Here is a 17,050-nt window from a genome sequence, read left to right as displayed (position 1 = left end):
CCTTTTAATTCCTGCTATTAATTTTTTATATGCTCCCTAACTTAGGTATTAACACTAAGTATCATACCAGATCATGTTGATTCTTCTACGTTACATACAACATTCACCTATAACTTTTTGGAGCTAGCTAGAAAATTAACTACAAAGTGCCTAAAGAACAAATGTAACTGATACTATCAGACCTGAATATACAGAATCAGGATTATCAAGTTAATAAGATATGTGTATGCACAAAGGGACTTAAAATAACTCACTGTGAGTCTTGTAACTTGTGTCTGTGGATCAATTAACCTACAATAATTAAAAATTTAGCAAATTTTAGTTACGCTGAAATTATGTAAACATTTTTCCCTACAAGTTTATTTAGGGAAGGTTTACTTACTTTAAACAATCACAAGTGACTAATAAATGTGATTCTGTCATACGAAAGATGTTATGGATGGCCCGAGCAGCTAAGATTTGGCGCATTGTTTCATAAACAACATCCGGATGATCATCTGACTTCACCTCCATAGAACCAAGGAATCGGACAATAAATAACTGATGAAGAATAGAATCTATAACAGAACAAGGTACATTATGTATTTCCCACATTTCTTTTCCAAAAGAATAAAATATACTGACTGTTTCCTTTTAGATTTTCTAGTAAAACCCCTAAATTTAGAAATAACTTATCCTGACTACAGTGTTCAAGTTATAGCAAAAAAATAAGGCAATAAATACTTCAACAATGCAGCTCTAGGGAAAAAGAATTCCTTGTACTACTCTTAAAGCTTTTCAATAAGTTTGGAAATATATATACAAAATAGCTACTGGAAAAATAAGAAAAAAATTATGCTCCAGAACCAGAAGTAAAACATCAGAAAAGCCTGAAGGACAGCTTAGGCATTGAGAATTTAACTATGAGATCAAAGTATGTGATATTCTCTAATTTTGTGTGAACAGCATCCCAAATCAGATTAAATTATGTTGTGTTATGTTATAGAGGAAATTTCAAAGTTAAAAAAAAAAAAAAAAAACAGTATAGCAGAGGGACTGGGGTTGTGGCTCAGTGGTAAAGCACTTGCCTAGCATGCGTGAGGCACTGGGTTCGGTCCCCAGCACCACATAAAAAGAAAAAAAAAATACAAGTAAAAAAAATAAATAAAGGTATTGTATTCACCTACAACTAAAAACAAAAACAGTATAGCAAAAAACAACAAAAAATCAAAACAAGTGTAAATGACAGATTAGTCACACGATTTACTACAAGAAATAGTTTTTTAAAATATAATTTTAGTTGTTAATGGACCTTTATTTTATTCACTTATTTGTATATGGTGCTCAGAATTGAACCCAGTGCCTCACACATGCTAGGCAAGCACTCTATGACTGAGCCCCAGCCCCAGCCCAAAAAGTAGTTTTAAATATAAGAAAACTGCACATCTGTTCTACCTTCAGTTTCAGATTTTGTACTTCCTCCAGATTCTCCAAATGGATTTGTACGCCTGAAAAGTTTAGAAAAAAATATAAATAGTTACCATGAGCCACATGGAACAGATCTAATTAATAAAAAAAGTTTACACATACATTTTAAAAAGAAAAGCTCTACTCTGTTCTGTTAAGGAACAATACTGATAATCAAATTACTATACAACCTCTGCCTTCAAATTACTATACAACCAATGTTGCTACATTTTAGATGACACAGCATGCAAGTTTCGCCACATAAAACAACAAAAATCAACATGATTATAAGCCATCTTGCAGAAGTTCTTCAATTTTAATAAGCTAGCATAGGGATACATTAATTTTGCTACAATATTAGCTGCTTAAGAGAAATGCCAGGGATTTCCTAAGACTGTAAGATCGTCTTTTTTAAAAAGGCTCTCTAGGTACATGTTGTGAATCAACTAGAAAGATATAAACATTTTTTAAAAATATTTTTATTAGTTACTGGTAGATCTTTATTTTATTTATTTATATGTGGTGCTGAGGATCAAACCCAGTGCCTCACACATGGTAGGCAAGTGCTCTACCACTGAGCCACAACCCCAGCCCAAGATATAAACATTTTCTAGTTTATACCTGTATTTCCCAAGTCTAAGGTACAGCTCAGTGGTAATAGTTCTTGTCTAGGATGCTCAAGGCCCTAAGTTTGATCCGTAGCACCATAAAAAAAAAAACAACCCTGGGGGCTGGGGATGTGGCTCAAGTGGTAGTGCGCTTGCCTGGCATGCGCGGGGCGGGGGTCTGGGTTCGATCCTCAGCACCACATAAAAATAAAGATGTTGTGTCCACCGAAAAAACTGGAAAATAAATATTAAAAAAAACTCTCTTTCTCTCTCTTTAAAAAACAAAAACAAAAACAAAAAAACCCTGGATTTCTTAAGGCATAAGTAACAACGCAAGAAGAAAAGTGAACTAGAGAAAGAAGCTAAAAATACTCTCTCCTTAGTGTGCTTGGCTTTTAGCCCACCCACAATGAAGGAAGAAGGATACCATTTAAAGCAGGTCTTAGAAACAGAGAGCTAAGTGGATCTAAAATAATACTGGTACTAAGGTAACAGGAATCTAATCTCTTTAATATATGCCTGGCCTATTATATTATATCAAATGCTAAGTATATTTCTGTGACCAAATATAAATGACTTTTCTTGGTCACAGCTTTGTATATCCAAATTAATTTATTATCAACTTTTGTTTTGGTTTGGTTTTGGTACCAGGGATTGAATACAGGGGCATTTAACCACTGAGCCACAATCTCAGCCCTTAAATTTTTTGAGACAGGGTCTTGATAAATTGCTGAGGCAAGCTTTGAAATGGAGATCCTCTTGAGTTACTGGGATTATAGGTATGAACCACCATACCTACCTATTATTAATTTATTAAATACCCAAGCTATTTAATAAATGATTTTGCCATAAGTCACATTTTCTTCATCCAAAGCCAAAGGAAAATTTTAACTGCTTTGATAGGACTTTCTCCTTATATAAACAAAACATGAATCATTAATAATTCATAGTAGTGATAAGTTTTTTTATCTTCCTAAAGATTTCTTATTCTGATGCAAGATGTTTTTAATATACCTATAGCACATATATTGCCTTTAAGAATTTAAGTGTTATAACTGAAAGATACAACTCTCAACTTTCTTCTTGTCACAGTAAATACCCAAGAAGTAGACCTGATAAGCAATTCAGACTTAAGTATTTTTTAAATTAAATTATCTTCATTGAGAAAGATGAACTGAAAAACCTGTATAATTCTTTCCTACTAAAATTATATATGTGCACATATGTGAGAGATGACTCTCAAATGCAAAATTGGAATTATAAACCTTACAGGCCATCACTCACCTGCCTCCCTGGCCAGAAGTTTTGGCCTGGCCAGGCAGATCTTCACACACAGGAGAAATTATGTCAAACTGTATTGGGGTGTCTGGGGCAACAAGAGAATCTAGAGAAAGGGCAGCCAAATTTGTGGGCTCAGATCCTAAAGATCCTGAACTGCTGGTTCGAGCTGTTGGTAGCCGAGATTGTCTAAGCACAAAGGAAAACAAGAAAGCACTGCCTTTAGTTTTCTTTTGGAAATTGAACAAACTATGAAAAAAAACTGTTTTAACTCAATGAGACAGTAAAGCAAATTTCAATAAAAACACAATCCCAAATCATAGCTACCTGACAACAGACTTCTTTCTTTTCAATTATTAAACTAAAAAAAATCACCTCTATCTAGAGATTTAGTTGAAAACACTAAGGAAATTTGAAATCATCATTTACTTAGCACTCTTACTGATGAATTTACCATTCTGAAGATAGACTTTCTCTGTTGTTAAGGGAACTATTTATTAATGTTACGTAGCACTGCTAAAATCAAAGTGCTCATGAAGACTTTAAATAGCCCATATAGTTCTTTAAATAACTCAAGTGTGGTAACTTACCCTGCTGGCCGCAGACTCTCATGCCTCTGCTGAAAAGAAGGGGAAGGAGTAACAGCTTCCAGAGCTGACTGATTTACTCGTGCAGCAGTTTCCTATTGTGATTTTTTTTAAAGGACAAATATTAGTCTTATGAGAAACCAAATATTTGAACATAATTCTGAATTGTCAGAAGGCTTCTGAGTTACACTAAAATATGAAGTAAAACTTCTAAAGTAGTTCTACGTTGTCTTGTCTTACTATTATGGCATAAAACTATAAACTAAAGTTTCCTATTGCTTCTTATAATCTAAAAAAAGTATGATTACTCTCTACTAATATGCATAATGTGTAAAATATTGGTTTTTCTACAAATTTTTAACTACTAGGTATCTTTAATTAAGATTTGTAATGCTAGAACCAAGCAGTCACTAGCACTATGGACATTCAATACATTTGTTGAACACAGGAATTTAGAAGGTATAGGAAATTTCACAAAATGAGTTATTATTTTGTAACTTTGCTGGTAAAGTTTTCATAATATATTTATATTCAGAAATATCTATAAGCTTATTAATTTATAAAGTTATCATGGATATTTTCAAAACTTTAAAGTGAGAAAGATTTCTAGTATTATTATTATTATTATTTTTTTTTTTTGTACTGGGGATTGAACTCAGGGACGCTTAACCACTGAACCACATCCCAGCCCTTTTTTTACATTTTATTTAGAGATAGGGTCTCACTGAGTTGTTTAGGGCCTCGCTAAGTTGCTGAGCTGGCTTTGAACTTGAGATCTTTCTGCCTCTGCCTTTCAAGTTGCTGGGATTACAGGCAAGCACCACCATGCCTAGCTCTAGTAGTATTTTAACTTATTATTTACTTAAAATACCAGCTACATGAAAATGATATTTAGAGATCTGCTTCAATGCGTAAATAGTCAGTGTTATTCTATACACACTTAAAAAAAGTAATGATGTTAAATTTCATGTTTTTACCACAAACAAAATGGTCATTAAGGGCTACAGTTTGTAGCTCAGTAGTAGAATGTTTACACAAGCATGTGCAAGGATAAAATTTCTAGGAAGGAAGGAAGGAAAAGGAAAAAGAGAAGGAAGGTAGGGAGGAAGGAAAGGGAAGAGGAAAAGTAAGGAAGGGAGGGAAGGGAGGAAGGAAGAAAGAAAAACTTTAAATTAGGAAAACAACAAAACAGTTTTCTATTTCTGTGCCTCACTGCAAAAATACAAATATTATAATGGCACAAATTGATCCAAATTGCTATTCTCCTTAATATAGATATTATAATTCTGGATTACCTGAAAATATTAACAATTAGAGTTCTGATAATTGGCAAGAAAAAACTCTAAGTCTGAATTATTCAAATCTAATTGTATTCCCTAGGCAATAATAAATAATTCAATTTGCTTTTGGGGGGATTGGGAGGATACTGGGGATTTTAACACAGGGGCACTTTACCACTGAGCTGTATCCCCAGCCCTTTTTATTTTCAGATAAGGTCTCATTGCTTAGGTCCTCCCTAAATTGATGAGGTTGGCCTTGAACTTTCGATCCTCTGATCTCAGCCTCCAGAGTCATTGGGATTACAAGCATGTGATATCACACCCAGCTTTTTTTTTTTTTTTTTTTTTTAATTTTTTATTGTTAGCTGTTCAAAACATTACATAGTTCTTGATATATCATATTTCACAATTTGATTCAAGTGGGTTATGAGCTCCCATTTTTACCCCATATACAGATTGCAGAATCACATCAGTTACACATCCATTGATTTACATATTGCCATACTAGTGTCTGTTGTATTCTGCTGCCTTTCCTATCCTCTACTATCCCCCCCCTCCCTCCCTCCCCTCCCCCCCCTCCCCTTCCCTCCCCTCCCTTCCTCCCTCTTCTCTCTCTGCTCCCTCTACTGACATTCGTTTGTCCCCCTTATATTATTTTTCCCCTTCCCCTCACTTCCTCTTGTATGTACTTTTGTATAACTCTGAGGGTCTCCTTCCATTTCCATGCATTTTCCCTTCTCTCTCCCTTTCCCTCCCACCTCTCATCCCTGTTTAATGTTAATCTTCTTCTCATGCTCTTCGACCCTACTCTGTTCTTAGTTACTCTCCTTATATCAAAGAAGACATTTGGCATTTGTTTTTTAGGGATTGGCTAGCTTCACTTAGCATAATCTGCTCTAATGCCATCCATTTCCCTGTAAATTCTATGATTTTGTCATTTTTTAATGCAGAGTAATACTCCATTGTGTATAAATGCCACATTTTTTTTATCCATTCATCCATTGAAGGGCATCTAGGTTGGTTCCACAGTCTAGCTATTGTGAATTGTGCTGCTATGAACATCGATGTAGCAGTGTCCCTGTAGCATGCTCTTTTTAGGTCTTTAGGGAATAGACCGAGAAGGGGAATAGCTGCACACCCAGCTTTAATTTGCATATTATTTTTTGTTGTTCCAAAGTTACTTTATAAGAAGAAAAAGTTATATTGGCAGGAAATCAAGTTACTAAAATCAAAGGTTTTGTTTTCAGTTAGTATTGATTTAAAAAAAAAAATTTTTTTTATTAGTTTTGGATAGACACAATATTTTTATTTTTTATGTGGTTCTGAGGCTCAAACCCAGTGCCTCACGCGTGCTAGGCAAGCACTGTACCATTGAGCTACAAACCCAATCCCTAGTGTTTTGTTTTTGTTTTTTGCAATACTGGGAATTGAACCCAGGGGTACACTCGCAGCACTCCATTCCAACCCTTTTTTTATTTGAGACAGGGTCTTTCTCAGTTGCCTAGACTAACCTCAAATTTGTGATTCTCCTGCCTCAGCCTCCAGAGATGCTGAGATTATAGCTATGCACCACCACATCTGGCACAATTTCACTACCTTTTGAAATAATTTATTGTTCTAGGAAAATCAGACACTCATAACATACATGATACAGTAAGCTACCCAAAGTCAAATTAAAAGACTACAGAACTTGAGAAATTATGACACAATTAATAGAAACCATGTAAGCCAAAGAATTATTATTCAATTGTACTAGATCTGGGCAACATAAAACAAAAATATTACCTCTGGATTTTCACTTAAGTATATTTGTTTAGATATATTGTTTATTGTACAAATCCACTGCAAAAGGAAAAAACAGAAAAATATGATTAATTTTTTTCAACAAATTTCTAAAGGACAATGTTCAATAAGCAACTAAATAAAAGTTTAATTAGAATAAATATATAATCTTCTTTAATAAGAAAACACCTTGGAACCGGAGGGAGTAGAGGTGGTAGAACACATAATAATTTACCACATACAAGGCCCTGGGCTCAGTCCCCAGCACCAAAAACAAAACAAAAAACACCTGGCATAACCATGTGCACATAAGAGAACATTCACATTTATAATTTTAAAGGTCCTAAATTTATTTCACACAGAAAATAAAAAGTATAGCAATTGTGTTAAATTATTATTTAATAATCTATATCTTTTTATATTACTCCCACCCTTAATCCCCACCAGACAACACAGTCTGAACTCAGATATCCTAATTCAAAAATTGAGAGATAAATATCTTTCTGGTGAAAAAAATATATATATATATTTTTTTTAAATATTTAATTTTTAGTAATATTTTAAAAGAAATAATTTTTACTAATTTTACATCACACCAGGAAATGTAAATTGGCAAATGTTAAGCATGCATATATTTATATAAAATCTCCCTTCTTTCAACATAGAAAACACTCTCTGTTCTACAACTTCTGTTTCACTCTCAAGAGGATCCCAGTGCCTGATGGGCCTCATTAAACTAAACTAATATATTGTTTGGTAAACCATGCAGAGGGCAGAGATATTTATCTGTGTTCCTCAGGCACCAAAAACAAGTTTTTTTTGTTTTTTTGTTTTTTTTTTAATTTTTTATTGTGGGTTGTTCAAAACATTACAAATTTCTTGACATATCATATTCCACACTTTGATTCTAGTGGGTTATGAACTCCCACCTTCACCCCATACACAGATTGCAGATTCACATCAGTTACACATCCATTGATTTACAAATTGCCATACTAGTGTCTGTTGTGCTCCGCTGCCTTTCCCCAAGTTTTAATGTGAATTCTTTCCCAGGAAAAATAAATAAAAGTAGCTCTCTACATAATTTCCAACTTTATCTTACAATACAATTATAATTAGATAAAAAGTCTCAAAATCAAGTTATGCTGTATTTTCACGGAAGAATATTTCACAAGGTAAAGTTTTTGTTTTGTTTTTAAATATTTATTTTTTTATTTATTTTTAGTTTTCAGCGGACACAACATCTTTGTATGTGGTGCTGAGGTTCGAACCCGGGCTGCACGCATGCCAGGCAAGCGCGCTACCGCTTGAGCCACATCTCCAGCCCTATACAAGGTAAAGTTTTTGAAGTATCACTTCTTAGTAGTACCTTACCTCCTTTTTGGTGTACTAGTAATAAAAATGGAGCCAAAACTAAAAGCATTGTGAGGAAGAACAGAGACTCCCAAATTTTCATTTTTCTATCTTTCATTTCCCCAAGGTTTTAATTTTTCATTGTGTTCTGCCATGCCACATCTGCTGCTACTATGTTCTTAGAGCAGCAAATAGCATCTCAAGGGATTGGTATGAGAAGAGAATAAATTAAACTGTTACCACATGATACTGACAGCCTACCAGAAGACAACAGACACAAGGTTGTTGCTGAATTTGAGCCTTTAAGATGGCAGAGACATGATCTTTAAGTCGTCTCCAACTATAAAATTCTATGAGAAACTTAAGAATACTGCTTTGGAACAAGACTTGAAAAATAAACATTTTTAAATTTAACTAGGGTTTTCCAAAATTTGTATAATGGACAATTAGTATGTTTTGTCCTCAGAAAAGTATTTTTAAATGTTGCTGAGGAAATTAACTAAACTTTTACCTCTTCATGGTCTTTTTTACTCTCTGCTTGCAAAATTGAAGATCTGAAGAAAAATAAAAGAAAAAAGTTTCAGCCTTAACTTTTTAAAAGAAAAAGAAAAAAACAAACACCACAACCAAGAGTATTTTAGGAAAGGAAAACCACCAAAGGCATTAGGACTAATACTTTTAACAACTCTAATTTTGGCTATCTATGCAAGATGTGCCAAAATGGAAATAGGCACTGATCCTAGAAAGATAAGACCATGAAAGTACACTTTAAGACAATACATTTCAAACTTCTGGTGTTTATCATATATCAGTGATCCTACATTAATATCTTAATGTGCATAAATAGAGGGGGAAAATGACTTTTATGAAATCCAGGGAAAATACTAACTTCATTATTGATAGTTTCTCCTTTAATAGAGTTAAATAAAAATTTCAACATATGATTCACAGCAATATTTGGCTTTTCAAAATAACTGTTAATACTTTATTTTTTAAATTTTATTTTTAATATTTATTTTTTAGTAATATTTTAAAAGAAATAATTTTTACTAATTTTACATCACACCAGGAAATGTAAATTGGCAAATGTTAAGCACTAGCAAAAAACTAAAAATATAAAAATTTAAGTACTGTTAATAACATTAACAATTTGGTGATTTCAATAAACGAACATAGGGACGCCTAGGGTGATAACACACAGAATTGGCATTCACTGTATGTTTGTAGAAGGAATATTAAACCATTTAATGAATATGAACTACAAACATTTTGGTAGAAGACAGTGTGCCATAAATGTCTTTTTGTTAAGGGGTAAAGGTTGAATTTATTTACTTATTTTCACAATTTTTTTTCCACCAAGTAACTGGGCAACTAGTCTTCCACTAAGCCACATCCCTAACCCCATAATATATTAATGTGCATAAATATAGGAGGGAAAATGACTTTTATGGAATCCAGAGGCTGCTCCAAAAGTTAAGAAAGCTCAATGGTCAATTTTTTTTTATATATTTTTTTTTAGTTGTTGATGGACCTTTATTGTATTTATATGTGGTGTTGAGAATTGAACCCAGTGAGCCTCACACATGCTTAGGCAAGCATGTCTGAGCTACAACTCCAGCCCTTCAATGGTCAATATTTTAATTACGTAGGGGAAAAAAAAAAAAAAAATCACAGCTACCCTAAGTATCTATCCTTAGGAAAATGTTTAAAATATAATATCTGTCCTTAAAAAGATTAATGTAGCCATTATGAAATGTTTTTATAAGTAATGTACATCACAATATTTCTTCACTTATTAAAAAAATGTATTCAGGATAAAAACTGGAAGGCAACAAACAAAAAAGCTAACCGTTGCTTCTTGTTAATGAGATTACATCCCCCCACCATACTCTTTTTTTCTCTGTACTTTTCAGAAATTGTGTTCTAAACACTACTATAGATTCCTTTTTTTTTTTTTTTTTTTTTTAGGTAATACAGAGGATTTCCAGGGCACTTAACCACTGAGCCATATCCCCAACCCTTTCTTATATTTTAAGATAAGGTCTTGCTAAGTTGCTTAGGGCCTCCATAAGTTGCTCTGAACTCACAATCCTCCTGCCTCAGCCTTCCGAACTGCTGCCCCACTGTACCTGACTAGATTCTCATTTACTAGAAAGATAATAGAATTTTTCTTAGGGGCATAATAAATATTAATGGAGAAAATAATCCGATCAGGAGTATATGATTAACATTTAAAAATAACACTATTGTTAGCACCTATCATATGCTGGTCACACACATGCTAGATTTCTATTCCTCTCAATTTATAAAGTAGAAATTACAACTCCCTACCTACATTTTACATGTAGAAAAATGGAGATCAGAAGGGTTAAGGAACTCATCTAAGATCAGAGAGTAATGAATCCAGGCTTTGATCTTTGCAACCCCACACTTGATACTCTTAATTAACTTGGGCTGTCTTCCCCATAGAATGCGGGATTTTCAGTGACCAGTCTCTTAACATGGAATCATGGTATTTACCATTTAACCTGGTTTCAACAACCTCAAAGAAATAATTTAATGATGTTAAAAATTAAAATTCAACTCATTTCTATAAGATTAAAAAGCAAACTATCTTAGCAGGGTGCAGTGGCACATGCTTAGTAATATCACCAACTTAGAAGGCTGAGTCAGGGGGATCAAGTTTGAGGTCAGAGGTCAGTCTGGGTAACTTTGTGAGACTCTGTTTCAAAATTAAAAAATTTAAAAGGGCTGGGGATGTAGCTCAGTGGATGAGCACCTCTGAGTTTAATCCCCAGTGTTCAGGGCAGGATGCGGGGGAAGCAAATTATCATAATATATATGCTGAGTCTAAAATGTTCATGACATTTCTGGATAAAAAGGAATTGAATTTCAGTAATTTAAAATATTATAAATTTTATTAATAGTAGAAAAATACCAACTTTTTCCCATCAAAAGAGGTGATCTGAAAACAGTATCGCCTGTCTTCACAGTCCACAGCCATCACTGAACAGTTGTCTATGTCCATGGCCAGGCCTCCTGCTACATCGCCACGGGCTTGACTCATTAAGTTTCCACCCTGTGTGAAGTAAAACTGTCTATCCCAGGTAGACGACACCAAGCCTGTTTTACTAAATGAAGAGAATACATTCATACTTTAATAATGACATACCTAAAATCACCTTATCATCCAGAAACAAGATAAAGCATGTTACAAAGAACCAGCTTGCAAAAAAGTTACCAGAGTGCAAAGAAAATATAAACATCGGTTTTTCAGTCTCCTAAAACGAATTTACTCATATTGACTCACTCATGTGAATGTACCTTTTCCAAAATAAGGCTGGAAATTATCAAATTGCAGCTATGTAATCATGGTCCATAAAAAGTAAGTTATATTTCAATATTCAAAAGAGATAAATTCAAAACAAAAGAAGAATTTATTTTATTCTTAGGGTTAACCCATTTTATCCTATCTTCAGGTGAAAACTAAAATTTGACTTGATTTTGTAATTATATATAAAATACGATAAATGACCTTAACAGCACTCATATTATAATAGATTTAAACTTAAATTGGTTTCATTTTTTAATTCCAAATTATTCAATACATATTTATTCAATAAATTCAATATTCAATAAATAAATTCAATTATTCAATAAAGATCTATTCAATAAATTCAAATTATCCAATAAATATCATGACAGATTAGGCCCCAACTTCCTTAACAAGACTCCTAAAGCACAAGAAATAAAATCAAGAATCAATAATTGGGATGGATTCAAACTAAAAAGCTTCTTCTCAGCAAAAGAAAGAATAAGGTGAGGAGAGAGCCTACATTTTGGGAGCAATTATTGGCCACAGACACACATCAGATAAAGCACTAATCTCCAGGATATATAAAGAACTCAAAAAAAAACAAAAAAAACCAAACAATCTAATCAATAAATGGGCTAAGGAGCTGAACAGACACTTCACAGAAGAAGATATACAACTGATCAACAAATATATGAAAAAATGTTCAACATCTCTAGTAATTAGAGAAATGCAAATTAAAACTAAGATTTCATCTCACACCAGTCAGAATGGCAGATATCAAGAATACAAATAACAGTAAGTGTTGGTGATGATGTGCGGGAAAAGGCACATTCACACACTGGTTGTGCCAATTTGCAGTACCACCAGCAATCTGGAACGCAGTTTGGAGATTCCTTAGAAAACTTAGAATGGAACCAACATTTGACCCAGCTATCCCACTCCTTGGTCCATACTGAAAGGACTTAAAATCAGCAAACTATAGTAATGCAGCCACATCAGTGTTTATAGCAGCTCAATTCACAACTGTTGAACTAACCTAGATGCCCTTCAATAGATGAATGGATAAAGAAACTGTGGTATATAAACACAAAGGAATTTTACTCAGCAATAAAAGAGAATAAAATTATGGCATTTGCAGGTAAATGGATGCAGTTGGAGAATGTCATGCTAAGTGAAGTAAGCCAATCCCAAAAACCAAAGGCCAAATGTTCTCTCTGATAAGTGGATGCTGATCCGTAATGGCAAAAATGGAGGAACTGTGATTGGGCAAAAGGAAGGGAGGGGAGATACGGGGCAAAGGGGCAGGAAAGATGGTTGAATGAGATGAACATCATTACCCTAGGTACATGTATGACTGCACATATGGTGCAACACTACATCATGTACAACCAGAGAAATTTGTGCTGCAATTGTGTAGAATGAATCAAATGAATCAAAATGCATTCTGCTGTCATATACACCCAATTAGAACAATAAATTTTTTAAAAAAAATCCACATTATTCAATAACTATCTAGGTAGAAAGGTTTTCATTCATGTACCTTATCAACAAGTTCACATAAATACTAACATCACTAAAAAGGTTCAACCTCTAATAAAATCAAAACAAATTGGCAGGATATATTATATTGATAATACCAAATTAATATTTTATATATATATATATATATATGTAAGATGATATACAATGCATGAAAATAACTAGTTTTCTTACTTTCTAGCATTAAGGTATCCAGCCTTTCGGGTTAAGTTTCGATTAACAGGAAATTTTGTGGGGTCTGGGTCAGGCACATATAAAGGGTCACTGGCTACTTCCAAATCCTCTATTGTCTGCTGCATGGTCTCTACATCACTGTCCATTTCCCTGCGAACACTAACAGAACAGAATATTTACAGCAAGCCACACCAACAAAGAACTTCTTACCAATCATGTTTAACTGTATATTTGTTTTGTACATATTTTTTAAAAAGAGATAATCTGTGGCATAGGTGGTTAAAGCGACATAAATGCATTTTCTACAGCTTTACATTTTAGATATTTTGGAAACAATACTAAATTCAAAACTAATGAAGTTACACTGAAAGCCTGACTTCTATCTTATGTCTTAAAAACAGTATTTATTTTTTCAGAGCTGGGGATGTAACTCAGTGGTGTAGCACTTGCCTAGCATGCATAAGGCCCTGGGTTTGATCCTCAGGACAGGAAAAAAAATCATTTTCATTTTTATCTCTCTCCATACCTCAGAATGATCACATTACTGCTCAGACTTTTGAACCTGATCAGAATGTAGAACAATGTTTTCTCTCTCTCAGGTTTCATGGCTTGGAAAACGACATTTAATTAGTAATATCCCAAGCAATCCCCACAATTTGGAGTTTAAAGATAATTTCACTTACAATTAATTATTATTATAAGTCTGTTTTTTTCAGACATAAAAGCTAGTTCTGTATCATTAAAATTACTGTCAAATTTGACACTGTTATAAAATTCAGTTTACATTCTAGGGAAAAGATGATTTAAAAAACCAAGAAGAATCCATAAGCTGTGGGAGAAACACTCTCAAGTTAGGGAAAATACTTCCTCAAGAAATTAAGTTGTGGGGCTGGAGTTGTGGCTCAGTGGTAAGAGCACTTGCCTAGCATGTGTGAGGCCCTGGGTTTGAGTCTCAGCACCACATATAAATAAAATAAAGGTCTTTTAAAAAAAAAGAAAGAAAAGAAATTAAGTTGTAAGTATTTTTAAGTTATGGCATTTAGCCGTTAACTTATTCACATCATTTCATTTTCAATTTTAAGGGAAAAATACTTACTTCTGTACACTTGTTCCAATATTAGCTAAAAATTCTTCCAACTGTTCATTGAGATTTTCAGAACCCATCTTAAAGAAACTTATCTGGGGAAGAGGAGGAATGAAGGATCAAACAACACAAACATACATAAAAGAATACTTCAGTCAATCACATAAAAAAAATCTCTAAGATACATGGTTAAATAAAAACCAAAGGATTATTCCATTTGTGTAATAACAGGTTTCAGTTTACAACTTCTACTATGCAAAGAGTCACTGAGAATATTTAAGTGAACAAATTATTTATATATATATACACACACACAAACTGATATATGCTAAACAATTTATGAAAATGAAAATAAATTTTGAAGCATTTTCAAACAAATCATATAGATAAACTATTTCATATTTACTACAAAGATAAGTTTTAAATCTGAGGAACAGAAAATACTCTTAAAACTGAAGGATCTTCAAATTTCTTTAAACCCCTGATTTTTAAGGGACTGACATACTATATCACCCCAAACTCAGTTTCCTAGCATCCTTCCTGATGCACGTCTCTTTGGGCACTTGAGAGTTCATCTATTACTTTAAACTCAGAAAGTGTACAAGGAACATGGGACACACAAATTTGTTCACTCTCTTTCAGATCTATTATGAAGCAAGGAGGGGTAGAATAGCAATAGATATAACTTTGGAATTCATTTAGCTTCTGCTTTCTATCCCCAACTGTGGTGTACAGGGTCTAAATATAACGTAAATGGTATCATTTAGTCCAAAATACTGAAATCTTTATTACTTTTTAAAACCCAAACACACTGGGCACAGTTGATATGCCCAGAATCCCAATTACTTGATAGGATGAGGCAGGAAGATAGCAAGTCTGAGGCCACCCTGGGCAACTTAGAAAAAACCCTGTCTCAAAATAAAATAAAAAGGGTTAGGGATGTAGATCAGTGATAACAGCACTTGCCTAGCATGCATGTGTCCATGGATTTGATCCCTAGCACTATGCAAATAAATAAATGAAGGAAACCAAGACACAAATGAGTATGTTAAGAATAGTTTATGGGGCTGGGATTGTGGCTCAGAGGTAGAGCGCTCACCTAGCACGTGCGAGGCCCTGGGTTCGATCCTTAGCACCACATAAAAATAAATAAAATAAAGGTATTATGTCCAAGTACAACTAAAATATACATATTTTTTAAAAAACTGATCAGGGGGGCTGAGGTTGTGGCTCAGCGGTAGAGCGCTCCCCTAGCACGTGTGAGACTCTGGCTTTAATCCTCAGCACCACCACATAAAAATAAAAACAAATAAAAATAAAGATATTGTGTCCAACTACAATTAAAAAAATTTTTTAAAAGAATAGTTTATAATACATTTAATAATTTAATATAAATACCAAGCTTGACACAAAGCTTTTTTTGGTGGGGTGTGGGTACCAAGGATTTAACTCAGGGGCACTTGACCACTGAGCCACATCCCCAGTCCTATTTTGTATTTTATTTAGAGACAGGGTCTTACTGAGTTGCTTAGTGCCTCGCTTTTGCTAAGGCTGGCTCTGAACTCATGATCCTTCTGCCTCAGCCTCCTATGCCACTGGGATTACAGATGTGTGCCTTAATGTAAAGCTTTTCAGTTATACCAAAACAGCACAGGAGTTGAGGATTTAGCACAGTGGTAGAGCACTTGTCTAGCACATGCAAGATCCTAGGTCTCAATCCTCAGCACCATGAAAAAAAAAATATATATATATAGTATTTACCTGAGCTTGCATGTACCCAAGTAGAGGTTCTAACAATGCTATCTTCTTCTTGTATTGAAGAGTATTTAATGCACAAAAATAATGCATCATGGTCTGGTGCTGTTTTTTTCTGGAAGTATACACATCTTCTGTTACTTCATATTTCACCTTTGAATGAAAAGATTTAAAAAATAGTATTATTTCCTTATATTTATCTCTCTATTTATTTATTTATTGTGGTGCTGGGGGTTGAACCCAGGGCCTTGTGCATGTGAGGCAAGCAATCTACCAACTGAGCTATATCCCCAGCCCTTATTTCCTTACTTTTAAATTATCTTCCATGGTGGCTATGGGGAAGAGCCTACCAAGGAATATATATCACTAGCAACTGAACAGTTTTCTGGTCTATTAGAAATTCTTCAACATAATAAGTTGATTTTCTTGTTTCACTACCAACCACATAATTTATAAAATGCATATTTGCATGTAACCAAGAAAGTAAATATCTAAACTAAGCATGGCAAAGAAAGTCTACATCGAGAAAAGGCACACAATGGTTTGTTACTAACTTCACCATTAGTTTTAACCTCAATCAGTTCACAGCATACATTCTCCCCTTCTGGCTCTCTCTCTACCACACTTACTCTTCTACTTGTCTTCCTTCACTTATACTTAGAATACATGTGCTCCCCTAGGTTCTTTCATTCAGACAACAAGTATTTATTGAGCATCTATTATATTAACATGCATGAGGCTCTTCTCTTTTCCTCCTCTCCTTAGAATACCTGATGAAGTACCAAGAATATTCCAAAATACCAATGACTCAGCAATCACAAATTTTTAACCCCCTGATCCTTACTCGA

The 17,050-nt window shown here is 33.9% G+C and overlaps 1 protein-coding gene across 4 annotated transcripts in view; it reads right to left on the bottom strand.

The window, feature by feature from the left end:
• Positions 1-17,050, bottom strand: part of Appl1 (adaptor protein, phosphotyrosine interacting with PH domain and leucine zipper 1) — a 43,832-nt gene that overhangs the window by 6,974 nt on the left and 19,808 nt on the right. For 2 of the 4 annotated variants that reach the window (XM_046452909.2, XM_046452908.1), the window contains exons 8-18: positions 16,209-16,355; positions 14,460-14,542; positions 13,364-13,522; positions 11,277-11,465; positions 8,846-8,888; positions 6,985-7,041; positions 3,923-4,014; positions 3,339-3,521; positions 1,435-1,487; positions 383-557; positions 255-291 (exon numbers count right to left, since the gene is read on the bottom strand). In XM_046452909.2, coding sequence (XP_046308865.1) covers positions 255-291; positions 383-557; positions 1,435-1,487; positions 3,339-3,521; positions 3,923-4,014; positions 6,985-7,041; positions 8,846-8,888; positions 11,277-11,465; positions 13,364-13,522; positions 14,460-14,542; positions 16,209-16,355 — 1,218 coding nt within the window. The remainder of the gene's footprint in view (positions 1-254; positions 292-382; positions 558-1,434; positions 1,488-3,338; positions 3,522-3,922; positions 4,015-6,984; positions 7,042-8,845; positions 8,889-11,276; positions 11,466-13,363; positions 13,523-14,459; positions 14,543-16,208; positions 16,356-17,050) is intronic. The other 2 variants (XM_046452910.2, XM_046452911.1) reach the window with 2 other exon arrangements.

Source organism: Marmota monax, unplaced genomic scaffold (genome assembly GCF_021218885.2).
Source record: "Marmota monax isolate L192 unplaced genomic scaffold, Marmota_monax_Labrador192_F-V1.1 WCK01_AAM20220418_F8-fsc00042, whole genome shotgun sequence".
NCBI classification, from domain to species: Eukaryota; Metazoa; Chordata; class Mammalia; order Rodentia; family Sciuridae; genus Marmota; species Marmota monax.
Note: the sequence above shows the minus strand (reverse complement) of the source record. Positions and strands in the feature narration are given on the sequence as shown.